This window comes from Triticum urartu, chromosome 4A, assembly GCF_056163025.1.
Source record: "Triticum urartu cultivar PI428250 chromosome 4A, HENAU_Tu73, whole genome shotgun sequence".
Taxonomy (NCBI): Eukaryota; Viridiplantae; Streptophyta; class Magnoliopsida; order Poales; family Poaceae; genus Triticum; species Triticum urartu.
In genome coordinates this window covers 572,936,925-572,949,574 of record NC_141876.1, presented here as the reverse complement: position 1 = coordinate 572,949,574, position 12,650 = coordinate 572,936,925, and the positions used below count along the sequence as shown (strand labels likewise).

Genomic DNA, 12,650 nt, shown 5'->3' with positions numbered 1-12,650 from the left:
GCGTTCGGTACTTTGATAATTTGGAATGTGGGTGGACCGGTGCTTGGGTACTGCCCTTACTTGGACAAGCATCCTACTTATGATTAACCTCTATTGCAAGCATCCGCAACTACAACAAAAGTATTAAGGTAAACCTAACCATAGCATGAAACATATGGATCCAAATCAGCCCCTTACGAAGCAACGCATAAACTAGGGTTTAAGCTTCTGTCACTCTAGCAACCCATCATCTACTTATTACTTCCCAATGCCTTCCTCTAGGCCCAAATAATGGTGAAGTGTCATGTAGTCGACGTTCACATAACACCACTAGAGGAGAGACAACATACATCTCATCAAAATATCGAACGAATACCAAATTCACATGACTACTAATAGCAAGACTTCTTCCATGTCCTCAAGAACAAAAGTAACTACTCACAAAGCATAAACATGTTCATAATCAGAGAGGTATTAATATGCATATAGGATCTGGACATATGATCTTCCACCAATTGAACCAACTAGCATGAACTACAAGGAGTAATTAACACTACTAGCAACCTACTAGCACCAAACCCAGACTTGGAGACAAAATTGGATACAAGAGATGAACTAGGGTTTTGAGATAAGATGGTGCTGATGAAGATGTTGATGCAGATTGCCCTCTCCCGATGAGAGGAGCGTTGTTGATGACGATGGCGATGATTTCCCCCTCCGGGAGGGAAGTTTCCCCGGCAGAACAGCTCCGCCAGAGCCCTAGATTGGTTCCGCCAAGGTTCCGCCTCGTGGCGGCGGAGTTTCGTTTGAGAAGATGGCTTATAAATTTTTTCCCATCGAAAGACTCCATATAGCAGAAGATGGCCACCGGAGGGGCCACCAGAGGGCCCACGAGGTAGGGGCGCGCCCAGAGGGGTAGGGCGCGCCCCCCACCCTCGTGGGCAGGGTGTGCCCCCCCTGGTGAAGTTCTTGCTCTCAGTATTTTTTATATATTTGGAAAACATCTTCCGTGAAGTTTCAGGACATTTGGAGCCGTGCGGAATAGGTCTCTAATATTTGCTCCTTTTCCAGCCCAGAATCCCAGCTGCCGGCATTCTCCCTCTTTATGTAAACCTTGTAAAATAAGAGAGAATAGGCATAAGTATTGTGACATAATGTGTAATAACAGCCCATAATGCAATAAATATCGATATAAAAGCATGATGCAAAATGGACGTATCAGTTGGCAATAAATGACTTTATGCGAGAGAATGCATCGGTTTGTTGATTTTGGGAGGAAGCAAATGCATACTTATAGAGTGCACACATACTTCATCGTACCCCAACTCAACTTCCGCTAAAAAGTTGGGGTGAGCGAATAGCAACATTGTCAACTGAAAAAAAAACAGTATCACCGAAATAGTTTTGATTTCCTTCAGAAGAGTTTCAATGTAAGACTACTTCTCATGGGAAAAAGGTTGTCACCACTCCAAGTCAGGACACGTTGTAGGAGATTATATGTGCAAATGACCAGTTATGCACTAGAAATGATGGATGTATGTATTAACATAGTAGCAAACAAATGTTGGGTATGGGCAGCTTGACCCGCCGTATGCATTACAATCTAGGAGGCTTTGTGTTCAATTTTTCTGCTCGAAGCCCGTCCCAAAAGCCCGGAAAAAAGCCAAATGGCTAAAAAATACTCCCTACCTCTCTAAAAAAGACATATTTTTTATCGAGTAATAAAGTGATAATTAGGTTCACTAAGTTTGTAGGAAAATCAACAAACAATACAATCTTAAATTGACATAGTATTAAAATATATTTAACCGTGTATGTTTTTGTGTGCATAATGTATCTAATGATATTGATTTAGTCATGCAGATCCTGATAGTTTTTGCTACAAACTTGATCATGTTTTTCACCATTGTAGGCCTTCTTTCCAAAGAAAAATTAATATAGTTTTTTAATAAATGAATTCTAACATAAGGCGAGAAAAACTCAATTTTAGAGTTTGACCTCGTGAAAGAACTTGTTAAAATGACAACAACATGCAAATCCTAAAACTTTACTCGCGTGTAATTAAAATTTAGAAAAACTAAGATGGATGCAAATATGTTTGTCTTGGTTGAGTGGAGGGGGAGACATTGGAGTGTGATATGAAGGGTATGCTTTGCATTATATTTGGCTTGCAGGAGGACCCCGCACGGGTACCGTCAAGATACACGATCCTTGTCGACAAGCATCTTTGAGCTAGGATCACAAATAGTGGAGGGTTGGGAGGCAACTACTACAAAAGAGGGTTCAACCATTTGACCGTGTTCCGATATACATAATGGAGGGTTGGGAGTATCACATAAGCTCTAATACTTCTTCTCGAGCTTTCTTGGTCAATGTATTCCCTACTTCTCATTGGCAATAAATGACTTGATGCGAAAGAATACAATGGTGTGTTTGATTTTGGGAGGCAACAAGTGCATATTTATAGTTGACACAAAATACGTCGAGCCCCAACTCAACTTCCGTTAAAAAAGTTGGGGTGAGCGAATAACAACATTGTCAACCGAAAAGTAGGATCACTGAAATAGTTTTGATTTCCTTCGGGAGAGTTCCGTTATGAGACTACTTCGCATTAGAAAAGGTTGTCCACACTCACAAGTTAGAACCCGCTCTGGGAGACTATATGTGCAAATGACCGTTTATGCACCAGAAATGATGTATGTACCTATCAACATAGTAACAAATAAATGTTGAGCATGGGCAGCCCGGCCCGCATGCATGACAATCGGGTCGGCCTTGTGCTCAATTTTTCTGCTAAAGCCCATCCAAAAGCCCGGAGAAAACTAAATGACTATAAAGACTCCCTCCGTCTCTAAAAAAAGGCATGTGATTTTTTTGTCAAGTAAAATGATAATTAGGTTGACTAAGTTTGTAGGAAAATTCATCAAAAACTACAATCTTAGATAGACATAATATGTAAATATATTTCACTGTGTATCTAATGATATGTTTTTGTGTGGAGAGTGTGTCTAATGATATTAATTTAGCATCACAGGTCCTTGTAGTTTTTAGTACAAACTTGGTCAATTTTTCACTGTTTGACTTCAGAAAAAAAAATGATCAGCCTTCCTTTTCAGAGACGAAGAGAATAGTAATTTTTCAGAAAGTAGGCATAACAATATATTTTTACTCCCAGAAATGATCGACTCAAATAAAAAAAAGCAGTGTTCACAGGCCACACTCTCGCTTGGTATTTTGATACAGGCTTTATTTAGCCCAACCCAAAACCCAGCCGGCCCATCCCATGTATGATCAGGCTTATCTGTTGTGGAATCATATCCACTGATGGAGAGGCGGCGAGCAAGAAGAACCTGTTGTGCTTGACAGCTTGAGACCTCCTCCTTGGCGCCTTTAGCACGAGGGAGGGAAGCGGCCCTCACGTGCACCCCTCGTAGGACGGCCCTTTGTGGAGGCCAACGCTCGATGGAGCAGCTCCGGCTTCCCTGTCTCTGGTCGTGGTTGATCGATCGGGGTTAACCGGTTAGTCATAGTCATTGACTGATTGATTTGTTGACCATTGGCTTTTTGAAAAAATATGATTAGTTTTTTTAAAATAGGATTTAAAAGAACTCGTTCACAAATTCAAAAAAAATCATGGGTTCAAAAAAGGTTCATGGATTCAAAAAAGTTAAGGAATTTGGAAAAATATCACAAATTTGGGAAAACTTCATCAATTTTGAAAACAAATATTGTTTTTGAAAAAAAAGTTCACAAATTAAAAAAATCATCCATTCTGAAAAAAATTTAAATTTTTTAAAAAAGTTCACCAATTTGAAAAAAGTTCATCAGTTTTCCCAAAAAAAGAAAATTGAAGAAGTTCATCAACTTTTTAAAAATCATAAAATTTGGAAAAAATTTGTGTATTTTGAAAATGAAAAATAAAATAAAATGAAATGAAAAGTAAAAAGAAAATAAACAGAAAAGGAAACAAACAAAACAAAACCGGTAAAAAACAAAAACATCAAAAATAATTAGTAAAAGGCTGGGTAGCTTCTGGAAGTTTGCCAAAACTAGCGACCGAACTCCTCAGATACTTTTTAATGGGCGGGCCCACATAGCATCGATGGAGGAGGGGGTAGGATGTGCGCCCATTCGCGCCAACGCCTTTAACCGGCGCAACAGGCGTCAAATAGGATTTGGGCGGTTGCTAGTATTCGTCAAGTGGAGCGCATCACCGTACCTGTTTGCCAAGCACTCATAAATCAGGTGTCAAATAGGCTTTCGAGGGTTTCTCAACAGGGCAGATTCCTGTTTGCCAGTCACTCGCAAAAGAGTGAGAATATCGCAGAACAATACACCATTTTTCAAAGATAAGCACATGCCACACTTTTCCTTGGTGAACTTGCACTCTTGATTATTCGTAAAAAAGAAAAAACTTGCACTCTTGATGCTGCATCGAGGATTTTCTGTCGCCGTTTCACATCACCGAGCATACATAGGAAGACTGTCGACTACAGTACTCCCTCTGACTCCTAATACAAGAGCGTTTTCGACACTATGGAACGGAGGGAGTGCTAAGCAGTTTACACATCACGCAAGCGTGCAGGCAGGCAGAGATGACAAGTTTTTCACCATCTCGAAACGTGCACGATTGACCTATCATCGCATGGCCCCGAGTTCTTTCCTCCTTTGGGCGGGTGGGCATTCGATCCATCGCTCCGGCGCCGTGCTAGCATCCACGTAAACGAATGGACAAAAAAGAGGAACAAGAAAAACTCTACAGAAAACGTTATCCAAGAAATATTAACAAATGGGAAGAAATTCGCCTCGTTCGCCGCTGCTTGGCCTCTCCTGCCTCCGGGCGGCAAGATCCAAGGCCAGGAGCCGGAGGCAATTCCCCCCCTCCTCCCCTCCCCACCAACTGCAAACAAAATCGCGGCTCGCAAGAACAAGGATAAAAATCCCGTCTTTCCTTTCCTTGCGCCGCCACCACCCCCGCATCTACTTCCTCGCCACCCCGCCCCGAGCTGATCGGTGTTCAGCTGGATTACTCAGGCCCCCCTCGATAAAACCGATGCTTCTCCAGCCTCGCTAACCCTAGCAGCAGAAGCGGCCTGTAGCATCCGTGCGTCTTGGGCCCGCCGCCATGCCGTGGCTGGAGATGTGGCTGCCGGCCGCGGGCGAGGGGGCGGCGGCGGGGCTGTTCCTCGACGCCGGCGACGCGGCGGCGCACGGCGCGCTCCTCGCGGCCATGCCCGGCTGCTCGGCCTCCTTCGGCGTGCCGCGGCGGCGGCGTGGGAGGGCGCGGCCGGGGTTCCTCTCGATGACGATGTCGGTCAAGGGGGGCAGGGGGTTCGCGCCGGCCCCCGTGGGGCTGCTCACGAGCGGGGATGAGAAGGGCGGAGGGGCGGAGGTCGCGGAGGGGCTGGTCGCCGGGAGGGGCGCGGAGGGGCTGGTGCTGGTGGAGGCGGAGGCGGACGGGAAGCTGACGGAGGAGAAGGAGGCTCATTCTGGGGCCGGCGCCATGAACACCACCAAGCATCTCTGGTCTGGAGCCGTCGCCGCCATGGTCTCAAGGTATCGCTGCAGTCCCAAGTATTATCAAAGTATGGTTGTTGAAACTCCTAGGTGCATTGTTCGGGTATGCTGAGAATACACCATAGTTATGATGCAATTACATCGAATAAACTTGCAGCAGAACACTTGTCCCAAATACCATAGCTGTAATGCCGTTCCCTTTGTAGTCAAATGAATTGAGCTTGCTGGGGTCAGCAAATGGAGCGCACTGGTACGAGATTTCGAGTCTCATGCCAGACTATCCTCTTCAGTTTTAACGCCACGGAGGTGGCATAAGACGTGTGTGTTAGATAATTATATTTTCGCAAACGTGCCTGGAATCTGTTATGGTTCAAACAGCAGCAGCAGCAACAACAACAACATAGCTTTTCAGTCCCAAACAAGTTGAAGTAGGCTAGAGTTGAAACCCATAAGATCTCGAAACCAAGTCATGGTTTTGGCACATGGATAGCCAACTTCCACGCACACATGGATAGCTAACTTCCACGCACCCCTGTCAATGGCTAGTTCTTTGGTGATATTCCAGTACTTCAAATCTCTTTTCACGGACTCCTCCTATCTCAAGTTTGGTCTACCGGAACCTGTATTTTTTTTATCAAGAAGAAATCTCCAAGATAGATCGAAAGACCACTATTTACAAACACCCACCAACGACAAAGCCAAAAAAGAAGAAGAAAGAAAGAAAAAATTGCTCTCAGCAAACGACCTAGGGGCCCTAGCTAGCCTGGACCTACAAGCATGGGAAACAAAAGATCTGTGTCTGATACTAACGAATTTAAACCAAGCTGTGTGTTGCAAGCTCAGGTTCAGGGGTACTTGGAGAGTATGGTTGGTTGAATGCAATTGATTGGGAAGTTTGTTAGTAAGCAGTATCTACTGCCTTTATTAGGATTTTAGCCTTTTACTTTTGCTACTGCTTAGATTTTGTGATAGATGGACTATGACATAAGTTAGTTATTGTAGATCACTTCATCTCAGATTGTTTTGCCAATTGCTACGAGTGCTTGGACGATTGGCCTCTAGATGCAGCCGACTTTGACAAATTGGCCTTCTGTGGCATAACAACTAACTGCTGTTCTGTCCACTTCATTAAAAAATCTGTTTGGTTTTTTGTTTTGTTGCGCTGGATGCTGGTTTCCTCTTGCTCCGTTATCCTAACGATAGTGCAACCCGATCCTGTTTTGGATCGTATGTGGAAAAACATAATCAAGTGCTACACTGTCCACTTCATTAAAACTTGTCGTCTTGGGTCATGCGTGAACGGGAAGTCAAACTTTTGAAACTATAACTTATTGTTTTCGGTCATACGTGAACGTGAAGTCAAATTTCCAAAACCTTTTAGCACCGCATTCCTTTGTGCAGATTTCTCTTAAAAAGTATTTCCATAAGAGTGTGGATTTAGTGAATATACTGAAATGGAAATTTGCGGTCGAAATTGTGCTTTATAGACATTGTCGATGTCCAAAATGACAAGCTTTACAAAACTGATTGTAGTACATCATAAGTAGCATTTGGACATCATAAATTTTTGTGGGCATGCAGGCTGTGTAGTTAAGAAGTAATTTTGCATCAAAGGGCATAGAGTAAGCCTGAAGTTTGAGGCGGCAAGAGCTCTGTCTTGTTTGATCTATCAGGGGAAACTAGATCCATTTCTTGCCAAAATAAACCCATGATTTTAGAAACAGGAAAGGTAATATCACTTAGGTTAAGATCAATGTTACTAGGTTGACTGCATGGAACTGCATATTTTTTGTGATTCTACACAAATTTCAAATTTTGTGGTTTCTGCAGCTTTTAGTGAGCAAAGCAGAACTCATTAATGTTGTGGCTTCAACAATTAATATAGTTTTATAGCCTGGCCAACCCACTTGCTGAAGAGAACGTTATGTCAGAGATAAATACATTATCACATGTGGCGGAACGAGTTTGTTGGAACTTCCTATCTAGGGTTGCTGATTACTCACTAAATTTGGAGATATACTTAGCTCGAGAACACACGGTAATATGGAGCTGACCAGTAGTGATAGCAGAAGCTAGAGACAACAGAGGCAATAGTTTAGCCTTTCTCTTGCCTACATAACACTGTGGATTGTTGTGGCGGTGTGCCTTGGGCCCTAGCAGCATCATTGTGCTACCACAAAGAAAGAACATCAGCTACTTTGCTAGGTACTGCTTATGTTACGGCCAGCTGGCTGCACAAGAGGCAGTATCAGGTTAACCACAGGGGTGCTTCACGTATGGGAGGTAGGACTTAGAAATTATCTTTTTAGTTATTAAACCTATCTTGTCTGTTAGGAGGATGGAACGCCTTCTTTATAAGCAAGTAAGGAGTAAACAAGTGGTCTATACTCGTCTGCTATGGTCTTCATTGACCTGCTAGTCTAGATCCTTTTCTCTCCAAATTAGTGGCCTCCTTCACCTAGTGCCGTTCTGCTCCAAGTCGTCGCTGCCCGACCCCCTCTACCTCTAAGATGGATTGTAATCCGGTTGAAAATTAGGTTCACAGCAGTCGAATTTCTTCTTCTGGGTGAAACACATCAGCAGTTAATACGGTTAGCTTACATAGTACTGTGTAGCAGCATTGGTTAGATATATTGAATAAGGATTAAGGTGGCTTGAAGGATATTGTTCTAGGTTACCCTTATAGCTGCCAAAATCTACCTATATCAGGTTCTTGAGATTATAGAAGACTTGGCACTTTTCTTTTCTACCCTGTGGGCTGACCTTGCGCAAATGTTGTCTTAGAATCTCAAGGACATGATAGAGATGGATTGTGGTACTTATGGGGGTATGTTGGCTCCGACCCAGCACAATGTCCTTCAAGCCTCATCGTTCAATAGCTAAATGATGCTACTAGCCTACTACACAGTACTATGTACAATCATTGTAGTAATTTTTCATAGCTCCTGACCTCTCTTGAGCATTTGATCTGTATTTGCTACTTATTTTAGATGTCTATCTTGGTGAGTTGGTGTTATTGGACTCTGTTATCTGTTTTGTTCTGGTCTAAGAAAGATCTGGACCTTCATCCACAAACTAGATTCCAAGCTATTTACTTGATATGGCATGTCTACTATGTCACTTTTCTATCTTAACAGAAAATACACCCTTACATTACCCTATTCCTTTCTTTTTTGGAATCCTGCGAATTAGGGATGCTATTTTCTGCCTGCTTTCAATGTATAATGTGTAGGCAGTTATTTTCTCATGCCTCTGGAAACCTAGAACGTATAAACTAAAAGATGAATGCAAATAAAGACAAACCTGAAACTAAACCACCTGTACCAGAACCTGAGTGGTTTCAGGGGATAGTCCAGGATGGAATTTTAATTGTGATAATTAATATGCAGAGTGGGTCCGTATTTCCATTTCTGCTGCTTAAAGTCTTAAACATTTCTTCCCTAATTTGTATATCTCGTGTAGAACAGTTGTTGCTCCCCTTGAGAGGCTAAAGTTGGAGTATATAGTTCGTGGTGAGCAGAGGAATCTATTTGAGCTTATCCAAGCGATTGCAACAACGGAAGGATTGAAAGGCTTTTGGAAAGGGAACTTAGTCAATATCCTCCGTACTGCTCCATTTAAGGCGGTCAACTTCTATGCATATGACAGTTACAGAAAGCAACTTCTCAAATGGTCTGGTAATGAAGAAACAACCAATCTTGAGAGATTTATCGCTGGTGCTTCTGCTGGTGTTACAGCAACGATAATGTGCATACCCATGGATACGGTATGTCCTCTTGGGTTCTGAATTATCCCACTTTTTTGTGCCATCATTAATTGCTAAGTATTGTCTGGATTAACCTGTTGATTTCAGATTAGGACAAAGATGGTTGCCCCTGGCGGTGAAGCATTAGGTGGGGTTATTGGTGTTGCCCGCCACATGATCCAGACTGAAGGGTTGTTCTCACTGTACAAGGGATTAGTGCCTTCTCTTATTAGCATGGCACCCTCTGGCGCTGTATTCTACGGGGTGTATGACATACTGAAGATGGCTTATCTGCATTCACCCGAAGGAAAGAGGAGAATATCAATGATGAAACAACAAGGTCAAGAGGCAAATGCATTAGATCAGCTTGAGTTGGGCACTGTTAGGACGTTACTCTATGGGGCCATCGCTGGGTGCTGCGCTGAGGCAGCCACATACCCTTTTGAAGTAGTTAGGAGACAGCTACAGTTGCAAGTCAAAGCAACAAAGATGAATGCACTTGCAACATGCCTAAAAATTGTTGATAAAGGTGGAGTACCAGCACTTTACGTTGGCTTGATCCCCAGCTTGTTACAGGTACATGTTTCTTCCAGAAAAAAAACATTTGATTTGCGGATTTAGTGATCAGCTTTGAGCCTTAGCTCATGGTTTCCCATGTAATATCGGGAGATCTCAGTGAAATTATTTAATAGATAGTGGTATTCTAGTGATTCTGATTTCCGATTTTCCGTATGAAAGGGGCAACCAATCCTAGTGTGGCTAGGTTATTCGGCAACTTAGATCTACATATAGTATTAGTTAACCTGAATATTCGTGTTATTCAACTTTGCATGCTAGTTTGTTTTGGTTTGTCTGATGTAACCAAGCCTAATGAGTGTTTAGGTTATTCGGTAAGTTGGACCTACATGTATCAGTTAACCTTACTATCTGTGTTAGTCAACTTCACATGCTAGTTTGTTTGAGATTATCTGATGTAACTGGATTTCTTTCTCTTCTTCAGGTTCTGCCATCGGCATCTATCAGCTATTTTGTATACGAGCTAATGAAGATAGTCCTGAAAGTGGAATGAGTGCAAGTTGATTCTTTGTGCCAATGTAGCAAGTTCAGGAGACTCAGCTGACATTACCTTGGTAAAAGTTGCAAGCAATCATCGATTTATCAGTGCATCTAGCACATTTTCTTTTTTCTGGTAGGCTTACTTCACGAAAGCTTCAGAGGCTGTGAGTGTAGCTTCATTTTGGTCAAAGCATTTTCATTTGAAGCTTTGCTGTCACAGTATTCTTGTGCACGAGCTCAGCCGTGCCTCTGTTCTGTTTGCTCGTCTATAGCAGATTGAGTGCCCGAGTGAAAACATTTGGCCTTCAAATTTCAGTTAACAAGGTTTCAAATTTTAATGCTTGATGTATGGATGGATGCATGTCTGCAAGCCAGAACGATTTTGTTTGCTGCAGGCTCTTGAGAACTGATATTTGCCTCCTGGCTCCAGTCATTCGTGCAGACGTTATATCCTGCTTTGTTCAGATTTGCACTGGCTTACTGCTGATTAACGGTTTACCTCCATTTCGATGATTCATTTTCCATTTGGTCTATTATGTGAAGATGCACACAATGTTTAGGCCCTTTTGGTTCAAGGAATTGAGCAAAGGGGAAATGCAGGGTTGTTTTTTTTTACCCCAAAGGAAAATTGCGGTAATTTTATACTATGATATCTTTTTTAGGGCATGTTTGGTTCATAACTTATGATTTTCTAAAAATGCAGGAATAGGAGAGACCATGAATAGTCTTGTTGCACGTGAAGAACACAATAATTGCTCTATAGTGTCAGGTGTATGATATTGTTGTCGTAGAAACAATGAATAATTTCTCTGGGGTTACATGAAAAGTAAACTAGTACTTCTTCCGTCCCATAATATAAGAGCATTTTTTATATTAATGTAGGACAGAGAAGTAGTATATACAGATGAAAAAAAATCACTATATAGTTTTCACTCGTTCGTATGGGGAAAACCTCTCAAGGAATATAATCCTTCTTCGTTATCTTATTGTATGAAATTACTTTAAACCAAAAGAGGCCCTTAGACCATCTCCAACGGCCGCATGAAACGACGCGCGTGCGTGATAAACGCAGCCTTTAGCGCGCACGGGGCGTTTTGCCGCGCTCCAGCGGCGGTGGGAAAACCACGCGCGCGGAAACCACTAGCTCGCGCGCCATCTTTGTGCGCCGCTTCCGGCGCGCCTATAAAGTGCGGCGCGCGCCACGCGCCTCTCCACGTCTCCTCTTCCTCTTTCTCTACCACGCGCCGCTCCAGTGCCCCGCCACCGACGCGCCTTCGCCGCCCCGGCGCCCCGCCACCGACGCGCCGCCATGCCGCCGCGCCGCCGAGGAGCGTCCGGCTACCGCGGCGTCCACCTGCGCCCCAACGGCGGCTACTATGCGGAGATACGCTCCGGCGATCTCCGGCTCGGCCTCGGCACGTACGGGACGGCGCGCGAGGCCGGCCGCGCGTACGACGCGGCGGCGTGGTGCCTAGGCCGGCCGCGCGGCCAGATGAACTTCCAGGATGTCTACACACTCCAGCAAGCGCTCGACCGTGCCCCGCCGCCGCGTCTGAACACGGCACAAGACCGTGCGGAGCACGCCGAGCGGCAGCGCCGCCTCCTCGTCACCCAGGAGGACGAGCGGGTCATGGCGGAGTGGCGGCGCCGCCACCCGGAGGACGTCGCCTACGAGCAGTCCTACTGGGCAAGGCGTCGCGAGGAGGACACGCGAAGGCGCCGCGAGGCGCGGTTGGACAGGCGTCGGCGCAAGGCGTTGGCGAACACGTAGTTCGATCTCGTTGCAGCAGGTGGGAGGTTGTTCTTCACGGAAGACGATGATCGTTGGTTAGACATGTGGCTAGATACCTCGGACGACACCGCCGAGGAGGATGACGATAGTGATGATAGTGACTTAGACTAGTTTTTTTTATGCAATCTATCTCGTGTTTTATCGTTTGTCGTTTTTAATTATTGCAATCTATATTTCCGATGTAAAATACCTTTGTATCGTTATCTATGCAACTTATCTATTTTCCAATAGTGAGCGCGTGCGCTACTTTTTTGCGCGCTGCTGGAGAGGCGCGCGCGCTGCATTTTAGCGCGGCTGCTGGAGCGGGCGTAACGCGCCGCGCCAAACCAGCCGATGCGCGCGCGGCAATGTGTTTTTTGCGCGCGGCGCGACCGGCGCCTGTTGGAGATGCTCTTAGGAATGGATTCTGCCCAGGAAGCAAAAGCTCGGGCTCTTGGGTGGCCATCTAGCATCCTGTAGTAACTAGAAGAACACATGTGCGTTGCAACGGGGCTATATTAACTTAAAGAGTTCAATATTAATATTCTCGTACATATCAAGTTACATTGACGACCTTTTTTA

At 44.3% G+C, this 12,650-nt stretch overlaps 2 protein-coding genes across 2 annotated transcripts; both read left to right on the top strand.

Moving 5' to 3' along the window:
* The first annotated feature begins 4,815 nt into the window (after positions 1–4,815).
* LOC147976744 (putative mitochondrial adenine nucleotide transporter BTL3) lies at positions 4,816–10,635 on the top strand. Its single transcript, XM_087519027.1, has 4 exons — positions 4,816–5,535; positions 8,959–9,262; positions 9,350–9,817; positions 10,242–10,635. The coding sequence occupies exons 1-4, from the start codon at positions 5,105–5,107 to the stop codon at positions 10,308–10,310; spliced, it is 1,272 nt and encodes a 423-aa protein (XP_087375153.1). The 5' UTR covers positions 4,816–5,104; the 3' UTR covers positions 10,311–10,635.
* Positions 10,636–11,606: 971 nt separating this feature from the next.
* LOC147976743 (ethylene-responsive transcription factor 5-like) lies at positions 11,607–12,068 on the top strand. The gene has a single exon (XM_087520958.1). The coding sequence runs from the start codon at positions 11,607–11,609 to the stop codon at positions 12,066–12,068; it is 462 nt and encodes a 153-aa protein (XP_087377084.1).
* The last annotated feature ends 582 nt before the right edge of the window (positions 12,069–12,650 follow it).

Excerpts from the sequence above, each read along its gene's own strand:
- LOC147976744 (XM_087519027.1), top strand. The coding sequence starts at position 5,105 with ATGCCGTGGCTGGAGATGTGGCTGCCGGCCGCGGGCGAGGGGGCGGCG. Across the intron at positions 9,263-9,349 it reads TGTGCATACCCATGGATACG|ATTAGGACAAAGATGGTTGC; the intron begins GTATGTCCTCTT and ends TGTTGATTTCAG. Across the intron at positions 9,818-10,241 it reads TGATCCCCAGCTTGTTACAG|GTTCTGCCATCGGCATCTAT; the intron begins GTACATGTTTCT and ends TCTCTTCTTCAG.
- LOC147976743 (XM_087520958.1), top strand. The coding sequence starts at position 11,607 with ATGCCGCCGCGCCGCCGAGGAGCGTCCGGCTACCGCGGCGTCCACCTG.